General features: G+C 46.4%; 1 protein-coding gene across 9 annotated transcripts in view; it reads left to right on the top strand.

Moving 5' to 3' along the window:
- LOC108165524 (supervillin) overlaps positions 1–16,128 on the top strand; it is a 136,273-nt gene that overhangs the window by 31,371 nt on the left and 88,774 nt on the right. For 7 of the 9 annotated variants that reach the window (XM_033387886.1, XM_017301580.2, XM_017301581.2 and 4 more), the window contains exon 2: positions 1,105–5,224. In XM_033387886.1, the coding sequence (XP_033243777.1) occupies positions 1,294–5,224 (3,931 nt within the window). In that variant the 5' untranslated portion in view covers positions 1,105–1,293. Of the gene's footprint in view, positions 1–1,104; positions 5,225–15,125; positions 15,252–16,128 lie in introns of those variants that run through there. The other 2 variants (XM_017301586.2, XM_033387888.1) reach the window with 1 other exon arrangement.

Genomic DNA, 16,128 nt, shown 5'->3' with positions numbered 1-16,128 from the left:
TAGCTTATAAAATAGAGCCAGCAAATGGCTTCCAAGAACACCCTAAACATCCAACAATTACTCGTAGATAAGGCCCTTCTTTAGTCATACCTCCAAGTGCTTTGCTAAATATCTAAATTGTGTTGATAATTATCATCATAATGAGCCTCTTCCGCTCTGATTTCAAATCAGCGTGGGAGCTGTATGCAAATTTCATGACGGGCAAAAGCAGCCGATAAAAGACCTTAAAAATACTTTACCCAACAAGCGGATCCACACAGGTAGAAGATTGTTGGAGAGTGCAAAATCTATCTCAGACTATGTACAGAGATATTTGACAAAGATCCGAGAGACTGGCCTTCGGTCAGGCCTTAAATCTTCCTGGGATCGTTTAAAGATCCCCAGTTAGAAGGTCCTTGGAGACCAAACAAAAATGCCCTTCAAGATGAATTTTCATCCTCTTGGAGACCAGTAAGATCCGAGACGAAAAACGCTTAAAGACTCTTAAAGATCATCAGTTAAAAAACCTTTGAGAACTTTGAAATATTACACATTAAAAGCCTTTGCAAAAAAGCGGAAAAATCTTCGATTTGCAGATTTTTAACGTGGAGAAAGAATACTCTTAAATACTGAAAAAGATCCCCATTTAGATGTCACTCCGAGATCATCTTCTTAAAGACTTTAAGGCCTCTTCATAAAAGACCAACGACCCTGCGGCTTAAGCTCCAGTTAAGATCATATATTTCTAGTATTTCTAGTTGTCATGTAAATGTGTGTAAGGGGCGACGGGAGGTCGTTAAAAGCACACACAGACACGAACACACACAACTATCTTTCAGATACATTCAGCCACAAAAGATCGTTAAAGTCTCGCGGACTATTTGTTCGGGGTCTTATCTCGCAAAAGGCCTTTGAGACACAATCTTATCTTAAGTTTCCAATGAAACTCCCCCTACCTCCCTACCTCCCTACCTCCCTCCTTCCCTCACTCGCCGCCTCCCTGCCTACCTGCCTTTAAGTGCAAATAAAACATAATGTTGACACATAAGTTATCTACGATTCCGTTGAAAGTTTGCAACAAAAAAACTAATCTTTGGATTGCTTTTTTCGTATCTTTTTTTGCAGACTGTTCAGACCACTTGGCGGCCACAATTGCCGCTGCCCAAGGAGCTGCAGCTAACGGATGAACGGCACAGCGACACGAAAGTGATATCCACCAAAGCGGACATCCATTATCCCCAGAACTACGACGAGAACTATCATCAGGCAGTAGCAGCAGCAGCCGCAGCCGAGGAGGAGGAGGAGCAGGAGCAGATGGATCGATTGAGGGGCCATCAGGGGGGGAGTATAGGAGGCTCCTCCCAGCAGTTGTCCCACAAACAGAAATGGTCCTTCGGCCGTCTGTTTCGAGGCAAGAAAAAGGATGCCGCGGAGTGTAGTCCATCGTCCAGTGAGGAGGATCGCAAGGCCGGCTTTGTGCCCTCGCAACGACAGGCGACAGGCAGTGGAAAGCCCAAGGGAAAGCCAGGGAAATCCTCTTCCTCGAGAGGCAGCAGCAGGTACGAGGAGCAGGCGCCGCCGCCACCACCCCCACATCGCCCCCAGTCCATAGATCATGAGTTTTTCCTGCCTGTGGAAACGATACAGCAACAGCCGGAACCGTACTACCAAAATCAACCAGGGCCCAACCAGGGATATTACCATCGATCGATGAGTAACTCCTTGGACAGACGCGGGCTCATGCAACAGCAGCACCCCCACCCACACGCCCACACCCAAATGGGGGGCAAGTCCCGCTCTGCCCAAAGGAAGCCCCCGGGGGCCCATCACTCCAGTGCGGAGGAGGAGCTGATCTCATTGAACTCTTCGACCTTCTCCAAGTACCGCAGCGACGAGAGCATCCACAGTGGGGGGCAGGCCCTGATGCAGGGCTCCTCGCTGCAGTCCCAGTCCCAGGCGCAGGCGCAGGCGCAGAACAGTCGCCGCAGTCGTGCGGCGCGCAACGAACGCTACTACAAACGCCTCTCACGCGACGGAGAGCAGAGCCATGGCGGCGTGCCGTCGCTGCCCAATCCCCAACGCTACAAGACGCAGCCCCTTCCGCTGTCCATCTACCAGCCGAATGCCGCCTATGTCCAGTGGCAGCCACAGCAGAAGCCACTGCAGAATACCATCCAGAACGATGGCAAGCGCAGCATCAGCTACGACAGTCACATCCATTTGCAGAATGTGAATGGCAGGATGCAGAGCAAGCCCCTGCCGCCGCCTCCGCCACCCAGAGATCCACTGCGGCGTGTGCATGCCGTGGGCTCCAGCTCGGGGGATCTGCGACCCGTTTCCTACGCCTTCGACCACAGCGGCCGGTGCGTCTCCGACGATAGGATATGGCAGCCGGCGCCGCACTATCAATCCGTGCATTCACTGAACTCCCAGCCCAGCTCCTCGATAGCCAGTGCTCCGCCGAGCCAACAGCCGCAGCACCATCGGCGGTTCATCACCCGTTCGGAGAGGAATGCGCATCCTGGCAAGCAGTCCCTGCCAAATGGCATTGATTTTCACTATGTGGCAGACGCCACACCGCGCTCTCGCAAGCCCATACACATGATGGAGGCGGAGAAGCAGGAGACACCACCCTCCAGTGGGATACTGAGGACCTCGAAGAGTGGTCTGCCCACAGCAGCGGCGGCACCGCAGCCCATCATGAAGCCCCGCTCCATTTCCAGCTCCCGATTGAGTGAGCTGCGTGGAGGATATCCCATGCCCATGTATTCGGAGGTGCTGAAACCGAAGAGATCGCCTCCTACGGCACCCGCAAGCAATGCCCTGCACGATCAGGACAATGTGGTGTGTGGCAGTCTTCAGATCAAACCAAACTATGTGGAAATCCGGCATCGGGATGTCCAAAAGACCAACTCCATGCCGCATCATTATCAGCGCAGGTCTGGCGAGGATTTGCCCAACAAATACGAGGAATATGTGGCCGAGAAGCGGGAGCAGCACCAGCAGGCGCCACCGCCCGTCTACCCCGAACGAAAGCAGAGCCTGCCCGCGGTGGCGCCTCTGTATTTCCCACGGAAGAAGCCAGCCAATCTGGAGGAGGCCATCAATGAACTGGAGGCCATTTACAAAAGTCTGGGACTCACGGAGCCCCAGGAACCCAAGGCAGAGGTGACCCCAACGATGCCAGAGATGATGCCGGAGACTGCTGCCCCGCCAAAGATGCGGGTACCGACGCCCAGTGACTTCGAGAAGTTCGCCCTGGCCCATGCGGATGAGTACGATGATGAGGACTCGCCGACGGGAGAGCCAGATCTTGTGAGGGATGATGTGGCGTACAGGAATCTGCAGCTGGCGAATCTTCAGCACCGTTCCTCCGAGAGGCAGCCGCCATTTGGCATACCCGTGGGTCCCATTGTGCCGGCCCCCCAGTCGGATTATCTGCACGTGGAGCCCATACGAGTGATCAAAAAGAAGAAGAGCACCTCCCCGGACATCGTGAAGGACGATCTGGCAGTGCGCGCCCTGCGCAAGGATCCCCCAGGACCCAAATCGAGCTTCCACTACCCCATGCAAAAGAAACAGCGGGCCACAAGGACACAGTCTGCAAATATCTACAATCTGATCCATCGCGATGCAGCGAAACCGTCGGGCGGGGATCTGAGGAGCTACATGGAGCTCACGAAGAGCATTGAACGGGCGGGCAGCATGTCGAACCTTCAGGCAGAGGCCACCAATGACATACCAGCCACACTGGACCTCCTGCGGAAGCTCAAGGCCCAGGACGAGGAGATGGAAGCGGTTCAGAAGAAAGCCCACGCCATACCCTTCCGTCATCCCAGTCAGGGCGGAGCCATTGCCCATCTGCCAGAGCGCTTGAATACCAAGGAAGAGCCCTCCAAGGCACCGCCTGTGGCGGCGCCCAGGAAGAGCCTGACGCCCGAACCCCTCCTAGAGGATGCCCTGAACAAGATCGCGCAGGATGCCCAGGCGAGCAGCATCAAATTGAGCCAGGAACTCCATGAGCTGCGCCGAGAGGCACTGATTACAGCCGCCAGACCCAAACTGAATGCCGAGCAACAGAAACTCGAAGACGAACTCCAAGAGATCGATGCCGTGTCCAAGGCGGCCAAGAGATGCGGCCAGATGCTGCTGGACAACCTGCCCGATGCGGGACAAGAGGAGGAGTATCAAATGCAGCCCCAAAGGAAACTCCACAAAGAGGGAAAACTCATACGCGCCATCGATGAGGTCTCCGAGGCGGCCAATGCCGTCTGCGAGAAGATCTTGAAGGATATTGTCACGACAGAGCCGCCCGTGATAGTCCACGAGGCACGGCAGGTGAAGCAGCCCACGGGCGGAGCCACAGGAGGAGCCCAGGCGGAGCACCTAGTGATGCCCACTCTCATCAAGAAACTGGATCCCATTCAATCGGAGAAGATGGAGCACATCGCCCGCCGTTGCATGCGACAACTGAGCGAGCTGGCCGAGGCCCAACCGGACTACGATAATCTGCCGGCTGCCTGTAATATAAACGCTGCACCGGCTACCGACGCTGCTGCGGCTGATGCCACTCTCATTTCTACCGTTCCAGAGACGCTCGAGGAGATTGACAAAATAATGCAGGAGTGCGAGCGTCAGGCGAAGGGGAGCACGGCCACAGCCACAGGATCAGGATCAACCACCGATGACCAGCGTACCACTGCCCCCAGCATCACGAGTGGCAGCAACAGCCACAGTGGAGGAGGCAGCAGCTGTCCACCAAATGTGAGCACCACAGCGAGCTCCTTCAGCAGCAGCAGCGACTGCTTGGCCAAATCATCGAGTCCCTCGAACGCCAGCCGCCTGCTGTCCTCGAGCATTACCTCCTTCAATCCGTACTCCTCGAGCGACTACATCAAGTCGCAGAGCAGCGACTACCATGCACCCAGCACCGATCCCATCAAGACATTCAGCACCACATCGTACGATGTGCAGTCCACCACAGCGAATAACACCACCAATAGCACCATGAGCACCACCAGTAACACCAATACGATCAGCAGTTGCACCACAAACCCACGGGAGACAAATCCAGAGACGACCGCCTCGTGCTCTGTGTCGCCACAGCCGCTGCAGCTGACGCCCGTGCGAGGCACCTCCTCATCGCCATCGCAGTACAACTCCAGCGAAGAGCTGGCTGCCATTTTTGGCATCGAAGAGCAGCCCAAGCAAAGGAAGCAGCGACAGCATCAGCAGCATCACACAGGTAAAGGAGATGCCCAAGGATCGCCCGCCGCCAGAGCCTCCACAGCATCCGCCTCCGCCTCCGCCACTACTAATGCTCCCGCTATGCCCCCAGCAACAGCTACTACCTCCTCCGCTACTAATAGAGTTTTGAATGTTGCAAGTGATGTTACTACTAGCCCCACATCCTCAAACACATCCTCTAATGATAGTGCTAGCAGTTGTAGTAGTATTTATAATTATAAGCTAGAAACGATACCAGAACAGGACCACGACCACGACCAGGACCCGGACCAGGAGGAGGACAACGCTTTGAAGCTATCGCCCAACTTCAATCGCATCTACGCAAGCAAAATCCGCATTGTGATGGAGGAAGAGGAGCCCCTGGTCTTGGACGAGGAGGCCACTATTCAACAGCCAGAAGTGACGGAAGAGGAGACCAAGATTCTACCAGCTGTTGGAGTGGAAACCCACTTTGATTCATTGAGTTCCCTGGAAGAAGAGGTCTCTTCCAATCCTGATTCGGGGAATGTAAGTCTCACCGACTATCCATTGGGGGGGAACCACAACCACCATGCCAATGCCTCACTGGAACTGCAGACGACCTACAACAGTCGCTTTGAGGTGCGCGAACACTATGTTTCGGAGGTGTCCATCAGTGCCTCAGAAGAGTCCTCCACCGATGAAGAGGAGCAAACGGATACGGAGAGAACGGAGAGAGGTGGGGATCTGGAGGGTAGGGAGGATGGTTTTCCACCTTTGCCCACAGAAGAAGAGCTTCTAGAGAGCCTCAGAGAGGAACTAGAACATAACGAGAGAGGAGCGGAAAGTGTAGAACTTTCTAAAGAAATTAGTGGGCAAACAGAGCTAAGAATTGAGGAGGATGCTCTGTCAGACGATAGTCTTGAGGAAGATATTGAAGTTGAGGTCGAAATTAGCTCAAGCGAAGTAACGGATAATGAAGAATCGGAAAGTAGTCTGGATAGCGATGCCAAACTTGACGAAACTGTTAGTCTTAGCGAAGAGGTTTATAAACTGGCGAGTGAGACTTTAAAGATACAGGAAAATCCACTTGACAAAGAACCAATTGACGAAAGAAATCTTAGCGAAGGTAAACCTGATCAAATAAAACATAACGAAGAAAAACCTGACGAACAAAAACTTAACGAACGCAAACTTGACGAAACTTTAGAAAACGAATGTAGATTTGAGTTAGAAGAGGTGGAATTTAGCTTAAAACAAACTGAAGAAAGTGACCTAAAACCTAACGAAACCGAATTTAACGAAACTCTGGACGAATGCGACTCTGCAATGCAGTTCCCACGCCGCAAGAGCATCGTTTACGAAACCCCTGCACTCAACCTAAGCATTTCCGAAGTGAAACTCAATTATGAAACCAAAGTGGGAGAAGAAATGGAAGCAGAACCGACGACACCAGTAACCGATGAAGCCAACCAATCGATCGACAACGACTACGACAACGACAACGATGATGATATACCAATTAACGATACTTCAGCACGTAATGAGGAGGAACCGCAGGAGAAGCAGGGCAAGAGCAGTGGCGATGTAAGTGAGTCGCGCAAAGGACTTCCGGCGGCGGCGGTGGTGGAGGAGGAGGAGGAGCTGCCAACCACCAGCTCCAAGGCGCTCTCTGTCTTTGGCGAAGTACGCACTGTGGCACCAGCAGCAGATGCAGCAGTTGGTGGCGCCGCGGCACGAGGCGGTCTGACAACACTCGAGCACGTATTTGTCGCCTGCACCGTGGGCCTGATTACACCCAACGATTTGCTCACTTTGTGCCTCATTGTAATTGGTGTGATTATCATTATTGCAATTGCTCTCGCTGCCTGAAAGATGTGATCATTTCTACACACACACACACAGTCACACACACACATCGACTGGCTGTGTGGATGCCACACGTTACTGTTGTTTGTTGTTGTTGCAATTATGGAGAAATTATGGAAATAATATTTGAATTTTTTGTATTAATTTTTATATGCCACAAAGTGCACTTAAAAAATTTCCATTTATTATAAATATCTAAAGAATTATGTTTAATTTTAGTTGAACCAAAAGTATTCTCAATTTCTAAGATAAGTTATACAATTTATTTCGTTTCGAACCACTGTGCAAAATGTATCTTTTCCATTCATCAAACAGCTCCTCCTTAACAGTGGCAAAAAAAAATTATTTTTATATTTTTTAACCGCAATTTCCTTTGTTTTCTACTTAATTAATTGTTAATTTTGACTGCAACTTGTGCCAATGATTTTTTTTTATATGTTTACCATTAATTATGCTCTTAATTAATTAATTAATTTAACCACATTATGTACACTCTCCATTCTTAAATGTTTAAGCATCTGAAACGCAAAAGAAATGCGATATAAATACTAATCATGAAATCTATTCTCTCTATAAATCTCTTTGTATATTTTCAGCTAAAAATTTAATAGTTTAAGTATTTTTTTTTTGTCAACGAAACATTTACGTAGAATTCATTTTTCGCTATAATTTTTAATGTTTATAAATATATATGATTTAACCAGAAAAACAAACGGATGCGCAGAAGCCATGAAGCAAATATACATATATTATTATTAATAAAAATGTTACAAAAACCAAAAACAAATATTTACTCCAAATTTTTTATTCGTAATTTTTCTGTTGTTTTTTTATGGTTTTTTTTCGTAGCCTAACCCCCTTTTTCAGGCTAACAAACTTTTTCATTGACTAACATTTTTCTGGTAATAAAAATACAAAAAGAAAGCTCAAAAAACGTTTTACTGTTGTTGTTTGCTAAAGTTTTGTGCCGCCAGCCATACACAAATATTAAATGCTATTATTTATGTGCTATTTATATTTAACAATTTATTGAAATATTTATTTTATGTTCGCTTTTATATAGCTTTTATTGCATTTGAAATATAATTTAACTGCTTTAACTTTCGCTGATCTCCGGCTGGGGGAGCCAGTGTAAAATTGATATGCAAGCTTCGGGTGCTTTGGGTTGGTGTCTTGGCTATAGCTTCAAAAGGTGGTTGCATTGTTTAGACGCCATCTGAAAAGCTTTGAAGTTTAATTTTTGAGGTGGAAAAATCGGGTTCGCATACGATGGGGCCGTTTTGTTAAACGGCTGCATATTGTCCGTTTTTCTGTAGATAAACCTTAAACCTTAATACTTTAAACGACGCCTACTTAATGTACCTGTACAAAAAAAATGTAATCCCAAAAAATCATGTTTTTTGACTTCTCCTGAGTTTTCAAAGTTAAATTTTGAAAATAGTACCGCAAACAAATTTGAAATTCTTGATTTTAAAGCTTAATACCTCACAGATAGCAAGCTGGAGCTACAAAGTCTTTGGATACAATTTTTAGCTGAATTTATCAGCTTTTCAGAATTGCAAAGTTCAATACAACCAGATTTAAGATACTAAAGTTATGTGAAAAAAGGTGCACTACCTCTAAAAAAAACATTTGATGTTAGATGAGGGACACTTAAATTGAGGGACACCCAAAGTCCCGTTACCCAATCCCCAAAAAAAGCTTTTTCTATTTTTTCTATGATTTAATCATATTTTTCGAAATTTTCAAATCTGTGAACTCTTGAAAAATGAAAATGGGTGGTTTAAATTAATTAGTTTTCAACGAGAGGGTCCCTTTTTTTCTCGATCCTGGTCAAACATTTTTCATCTCTAGCCATCTACGAGTATGAGGTTTTCCAAACAATTCCATACCTAATTTGAGGGTCTATAAGTATTTAATATTTGGAAAAACCATCACATCTCCAAATACCTTTCAGATATCATAAATAAAACCAAATACATTAATAATCTATGATATTTATACAAACTTTTACCTATCAAAATATCACATTCCATCAACAAAAACTTCGTCTAGACATGGAGAAATGTTTATTTTGTTGTTGTAGGAAAAAACTTGCTGGAAAAACCCACAGCCAAATGGAAAAGTTGAACTTATTGAGAGCTCCATCAAAACAAATACAGAACCATATTGATGGATTGAAGGATGGATGGATGTGCCATGTATTTGCCCTCGAATGGGATTCTGTTTACAGAGTGTCTACCCGCCCGAGGACGAAACCCTACCAAAACGACAGACAAAGAACACTCGTTCATTCATTCAGTTCTTGCGAAAAAAAACCTGAAAATAGGTGCAAAAAGAAAAAAGCTTAAAGCCAAAAATCGTCTTATGGCAACAACAACAACAAAAAAAAAACAAAAAGGGAAAGTCTTGGCCTCATAATGGAACCTCCTGAAAGTTTACTTCGTGCTGTGGCACTGGCTCTTGGAGTCTGTCCTGTGCTCGTGTTGTGGCATAAAAAGGACATTCAACTGCAGGTCGCTTGCCCTTATTAAGGAGCCTCTTGGAGGAGAAGTGAGAGGCTTATTATTATACACTTCTTGCTGCTTTTTTACACGCTTCTTCTATAATTATGTTGCGCCTTTCTGGCCTAATGAGGCGTACGGTTTCCGACGGGGAAATTTTTAAGATGCTTGAAGGGGAAACTCTTGAGAGAAATCCAAGCTAGAATCCTGTTTTCATTCCCTCTTTAGGATTGTCCTCCTTTTGTATCTTTCTTCGAGGATTGAACTCCCATTTTCCCCTCCCCCTCTCCCTTTCAAATTGAATTTTCCTCCAAGTTTTCTTTTCTTTTGAATGTGTTTCCCAATGAGTTTTTCTTGTAAAATCTTCGACGCTTCGTTGGGACTTTTGCCAAGAGGCTTATGCCCGTCAATCTCTGTGGAATGCCGCAATCTAATTGAAAATTGGCCCTAACGGAAGTGACTCTTTAATGGGAAATCCGTTTAAGGCTAAGCAAATTTCTTGCCACACACAAAGAAGAGTTCATTTACCTCCGGAAGTCGGGGAGCATTGCTCTCGGAGGGACCTCACACACACTCCACTCTCCACTCTCTTGGAGGCTAACTAGCAATAAAAATGTCACCCGGCTTTAATTTGTTTTCTGTCTGCGAAGGCACGAAGGCACACCAAGGACCTCAAAATGTGTGGGGAACAGTCAGTCGAGTCAGTCGAGTCAGAGACTGAGACTGAGAGAGGCGTCTGTGCCATAAATAAACCAAACGAAACCACATGTGTGGCAGCAACTTTTTGCTGCATGTTCTAGTCCGCCTGTTCCTCCCCTATATCTCCTGAAATAATCATAACTCACTTAACCCCATTAAATGTGGAAGGAACCCAACCCCCACCCTGAAATGTGGCAGCACAAAAAGAGGGAACCTCCCGGGCAAGGCAGGAACCCCTTGGCAAGGAGAGGCTCCAACCCACGGAAACCCTTCTGCGTGTGCCAGAAGGAACGGAACCTCCCCCTAGCACTTGACTCCACTTCATGCTCCTAGAGGATGCTCCTAGGCGTGTTATGTGCCAGCGGCTGCCGCTCCATTGACAATCTTCTAATATCCTCGACCCACCCGCTGACTTCGTTACGCGTTCATTCGATGGATAATTAATATCACAAAAGGGTGCCCCTTTTTTGGGGCAGCAGCTACGCACAGCAGCTGTGTGCGAACATTCAGTGGTCTCTCGATTGGGGGTCGGTCGGTCAAGTGTCGGCTGGGCTCGGCGTTTGTTTTGTCGCGCAGCTTGTTGTGGTTGCACTTTCCGGAGACCTCCCTGCATGCATGGCATGTGCATTATACAATGTACCTACCCCACTCATCTATGGAGTTGCACTAATCAAATGGGGACAGGGCAGGGCAGGGCAGGGCCGCCCAGGCCACATAAATTTTACAGTCGAGAACTTTGACAAACATAATTTTAAAGCAAACAGAGGGACAAAGGGACAGGGGGGCGTTGGTGGCTGCTGTTTTTGGAGGGTTTCAGGCGGCAACTTGTTCAATTCTGCTGAGGGCCGTTCCGTAGTAGTTGTTTTATTGACTGCGTGAAGAGGGGGAGCTGGGAGGGAGAGGTGGAGGTGGAGGGGAGTGGGAGAGGCCAGAGAAGGTCCTTTCTAGTGCGCAGATACAAACAAATTAATGTTCATGGGAGAGGATTCTTTTTTTGTGGGGAGCCGAAAAGGCGAATTACAGCGACTTTTCAGAGAGAGAGAGAGTAAGCTGGAGACAGAGAGGAATGCACGGCATTGCCAGGCAGGAATACAAGCTTGGAAATTTTCGAAAATATTCATAAAAAGTTTTGGCGTTGGTAAAGTCCTAAAAAACGGTAAAACTTACGGAAAACCTAAAACTCTAAAAATGCATTGAAGAAGAGTGTTAAAAAGTCGAACAAAAGGTGAAAGAGAGATTTATGGCATTGCCAGGTGTGAAAAGGATTTTCAAAGTTATCTAGAAATATGTTACAAATTTTACCAGAATTAAAGCTGAAAAACTCCATACATTAATACCCCAAAAATAATCTTAAAGATGTGCTTAAAACATACGAAATATAATCTCACAATCTGGAAATAAAACTGTGGAAAAGACTCCAAAAAACTTTATTTAAAATATCACAAAAAAAAGTTACAAAATTACTTAAAGAAAGGTATAAAATGTGCCCCAAAAAATATCCTGAAATATATGGAAAGTATTCTGAAAATAAACCCAACAAATATTCCAATTAAGGATCCTTAAACATAAATTTAAAAACTAATATACAACTGTTTCTGTCAGTGTTTCTCTGAGTGCATGGCATTGCTGCCTTCTCGCTGGCTCTCTTTCATCGTATTTTACGCTCTTTTACTCTCTTGGCCGCTTGGTCAATTCGCCGTTTGTAAAAACCGGCTAAAACATCAGCTGTTTCTTCAATGTTCAGGACTTTTCGGTGCCGTTGTGGCCGCTTTTGTTTCTGCCAAATGGTGGCGAAAACACACACACGAAACCTGTCTCTGCCTCGGCCTCTGCCACGGCCCAAGCCTGTTCTGGCCCGGTCTACTGGTCGTCTCTGGCTGCGACTGTGTTGGCCCGAACCCCAAGGCTCCATCACACATCTCAGTGTGCGCTGAGTTCTCCATCGAATCGGAAGTCGTGTGACGGCAGTACGTGTCCGTGTCGTATCCTTCAACTCTGAAATTTACGTAAAATGTACGCGTACGCGTACGCATAAGGGAAAAGCCCCCGCAAGGAAAAACCTCAACAAAAACAAAAAGTTATTAGTGAAAAAAAGATATTAAAACAAACAGCACAGCACGGAAAAACAAAGGAAAACCCTAACGAATACGAACGAAACGGAAGAATCCAATGTGCAAAACAAGGTGCGTTTTCTTTTAGAGTGTTTTTTTTTTTTCCTGAGACGAGAGTATGGTGATGGTGACGGTGGTGGTGGGGGGATTGTTTAATGCACGTGTCCACGCTTCAGGGGCCTCTGGAAAGTATATTTACTTATTTTTTGGTCAGCAACAGTTAAGCGGAAAACTTTTGAAGTTCTTATGGTTTTTCGGCAGGGCATGGGCATGGGGATGGGGTATCTAGCCCCCAATATCTGGTTTGTGTTCTGTGTGTTGACAGGCGCTTGTTAGGGGACCTCCTCCCAGTCTGAGCCCCCCCTCTAACGGTCTTTCCCCCTGCACTACCAACCCATCTTTCACGTTCTACTTAGTTCCTCCTTGTCTCACTTGGGCAGCATCTCCCTCGCCTTGGATTATCCTCCAGTGCTGCCACAGTGTTGCTTTCATTGGTCCCATTGTTATGCCCTTTTGCAGAGAGGGTATCTTAGGCAATACAGAAACGGTAGCCAGACCCCCTGAACCCTCGCCTGCGCCGCCCCCGTCTCACTCGCTTAGCTTTCTCGCCCCGATATAAGTCTGAAAACTTTTGTATATAATAAAGAGATATGTCCTGATTAGCATCCACAGCTGATTCGATTTCCAAGTTCATATTTTTTCCACCTTTTATCCTATATTTCTGGCAATTTCTATGAAATTTGTGCTCTCATTTGTAGGATATCTGTTGTATCTATTATATATAAATTAGTGCCACAAAGATCATAAAGTAGCTGCCATAGAAACGAGAATCAATCATTCGTTGGCAATCCCAATCCAATTGCAATTTTCCCTATAAAATTCAGCCAAAATTCCTATCGATTCCATATATCATTACGCGTGTATTTGCCTCCGAAATTATCGAGTTTTAAAGAATATTAAAGCCATAATTTGAGCACTTTGTTTGGCTTCTCAAGATAATTCCTTCAATAGTTTTGGAAACGGGGATTTTTCTCCCCCAAAAAACGATCCAATCTATCGGTTCGCCATATCATAAATTCCTCCTTTTAAGGGGTATCAAAAGCCTCGTATCCTTGAAGGCATAATTTCATACGCAATTGAGGATTATTTTGTGCAATTCATTTCACTTAATGCGTAATTCATGTCGCTTATATGACCATGACCACGCCTCCTACAAAACCGCCCTAACACCACACTCTTAGCCCGTCTGTACCCTCTGGACAGCCCCCCTCTTACCCAGTCTTGCGCTCCTTTTCCATTGCCCCTCTTTGGGCACCGCCTTTGTCCTGTTCTTTTCTGTCTGTCTGACATTTGTTTGCCAATTTTTATTGTTGCTGCTGCCCCTGCTGCCCCTGCTTCGCCTGCCTTTGTTAGTGCGTTGAACCCGCTTGACTTTTCCCCCTCTTGGCCCTGCCCCGCGGCAGAAGCAGCTGCTGCCACGCATTTTGGTGGCTCAAGTTCATTCTTATGGCTGCCGCAACTGCCTTTTTGCTTGTTTTTTTTTTTGTTTTTTTTTTGAGTGCAGCAGCTCCTCCAGACTTGGATGCCATCAGCATCTTGGTGCAACATTTACATGGAGCGCAGGAATTTTCACTAGTTTTCCGCCGAGTCATTGTATGGCTAAGGACTTTTCTCTGCTTTTCCCATGTACTTTTGCCTCGAAGTTTTTCCAACTCTCTCGCTTGGATGAGCTCTGCTGAAGGAGCAAAAGCAGGCTAAGGGCTTTTCCCCATGACAAAGGAAATGTTTTCCTTGGAGCAAATTTTGAAGGGAAATTGCATGAGAGGACCGCCATTCCAGAGGTTTCTATGGGTGAAATTTAGAAGAACTTTAAGCGGATTTTTCATGTGCCGGAAAGAGAAAAAGTAATCCCTTAAGGGATAAGACCCATATACGATAATTTTTGTGGCATGGCATTTCCGTTCGCTTTCATTCAACCTCTTTTTGAATCGCATTTCGGTGCCTCCACTTCTTTGTCCTTCTTTTCTCCCCCTTTCCTGCGCTTTTAGACTTCTTCCTCCTCTCTTTTCCGCCTTTGTCTGTGCGACACCTACAAAGCCCACACGCCAAGATACACAATAACACACACATGCAGATACGGATACGGATACAGATAGGCCCCCGTCTGCTCTGTTACCTTTAACATTTACAGATACTCCTCTCTTGTGTATCCTTCGGATACGTGAGTGATTCAACATAATTATGTTTCATCATCGAAGCAGAGCAGAAGATGAGGCATCAACGAAGCCAAGAAGAGGGGGGCTGGCACCACAATCCCTTCGTGCCGTGGCCCCCTTCTCTTCTGGTTCTCCTTTTAACCCACATTATAACGGTTATTTGTGCACGTATCCACGAAATAACAGTTAAAGCATTTCAACATTTCATGCGGCAAGTAAATTGCATCCACGGATTGTTTCAGCGGTTTCCAGCAATTCGCTGTGGATCGATCCGATCATTAAGCCCAGAAATTGGTGGAAAAAAACACACACAGAGAGAGAGAGGGAGAGAGAGAGAGGGAGAGGGAGAGAGAGAGAGGGAGAGAGAGAGAGGGAGAGAGAGAGAGGGAGAGAGAGAGAGGGAGAGTGAGTGAGTGAGTGAGTGAGACAGCTTCAGTCAGTATTTCAACATAGTATTCCGATTTATTTTGGAGCCGCATAGCAGGCTTCTTATTTATTGTTCCAAAACAAAAATAATACAATATTTTTTTAATACAAAACGTTTCGTAATACACTCCAGTGGCCTGCAAAAGTCGTACAATTTATTTGTTAAATATTAAATCTGGAGTTCAAGAAAAGTTTTATGAAAGCAAGTGATAAAAGGGAATCAAGGGAGTCTCTAACTGGAGGTAAGCCTACGCCCAAATTGGTCCTCTGCATCGAGTGGTGACTCCTCGTGTGGTTGTACCCCCCGCCCAAAAAGGGTATCAAAATCTGCATAATTCTGCTAGCTTATTTGTTGGTGCAGGCGCTTAGAAAACTTTTCCGCTTTCGACACTAAAAAGTTGCCCCCCAAACTCTCGACTAATTTGCATTCTTCCCTGGGAGGAAGACGAAGACGAAGTGTGTTTCACTTAAGAACGATTGATGTGATCATCGTAATGCCGGCACGGAGAGGGTACTGTTTGAGAAGTGGGTGGCGGGTGACGGGTGAGAAGTGGGCACCTGCCCCCGCACCAGGGTTAAGTGGCATAGTCATTTGCTTAAAATTAAGTTATAACTTTTGACTTTTTGCGGGTGGCGGGGGGGAGTTAAGGGGGTTTAGAGAACTGCAGCTCAGTCGGGGACAAAAAAACAGCTTTAAGAATGATTTTCCATTGAAAAGGTTTTCTACAAAACATATCTTTATGCTTTGGAGACGTTTTCGGCAAGGCACACTACGCTGTAAAACGATTTAAAGTATTCCTTAATCAAATATTTAATTTTAAGGTACAGAAAAGATTGATTGCCGCGACCTCGTTTTCCTTTTTCGTATAAATATTTTCGTAAAAATAATCGCAGCATTTCAAAGATTTCTGCCATCTTCCATCATTATGTGGCTCCCTTCGATCACTCATCGAAAGAGTGAAATATGATATGGCCTTCCGTTTAGCATCCAGACGGACGACGTACATTCATCAGAGGCGCCAGCAGTAATCCAAGTCCTCGCTCCATCCATTCCATCCATCCTCTGGGCACTGATTTTATGGGGAGCGTTCCCGGCGATGTCACGTGACTTTTTGGGGC

This window comes from Drosophila miranda, chromosome XR (assembly GCF_003369915.1).
Source record: "Drosophila miranda strain MSH22 chromosome XR, D.miranda_PacBio2.1, whole genome shotgun sequence".
In the NCBI taxonomy this organism is placed as follows: domain Eukaryota; kingdom Metazoa; phylum Arthropoda; class Insecta; order Diptera; family Drosophilidae; genus Drosophila; species Drosophila miranda.
Note: the sequence above shows the minus strand (reverse complement) of the source record. Positions and strands in the feature narration are given on the sequence as shown.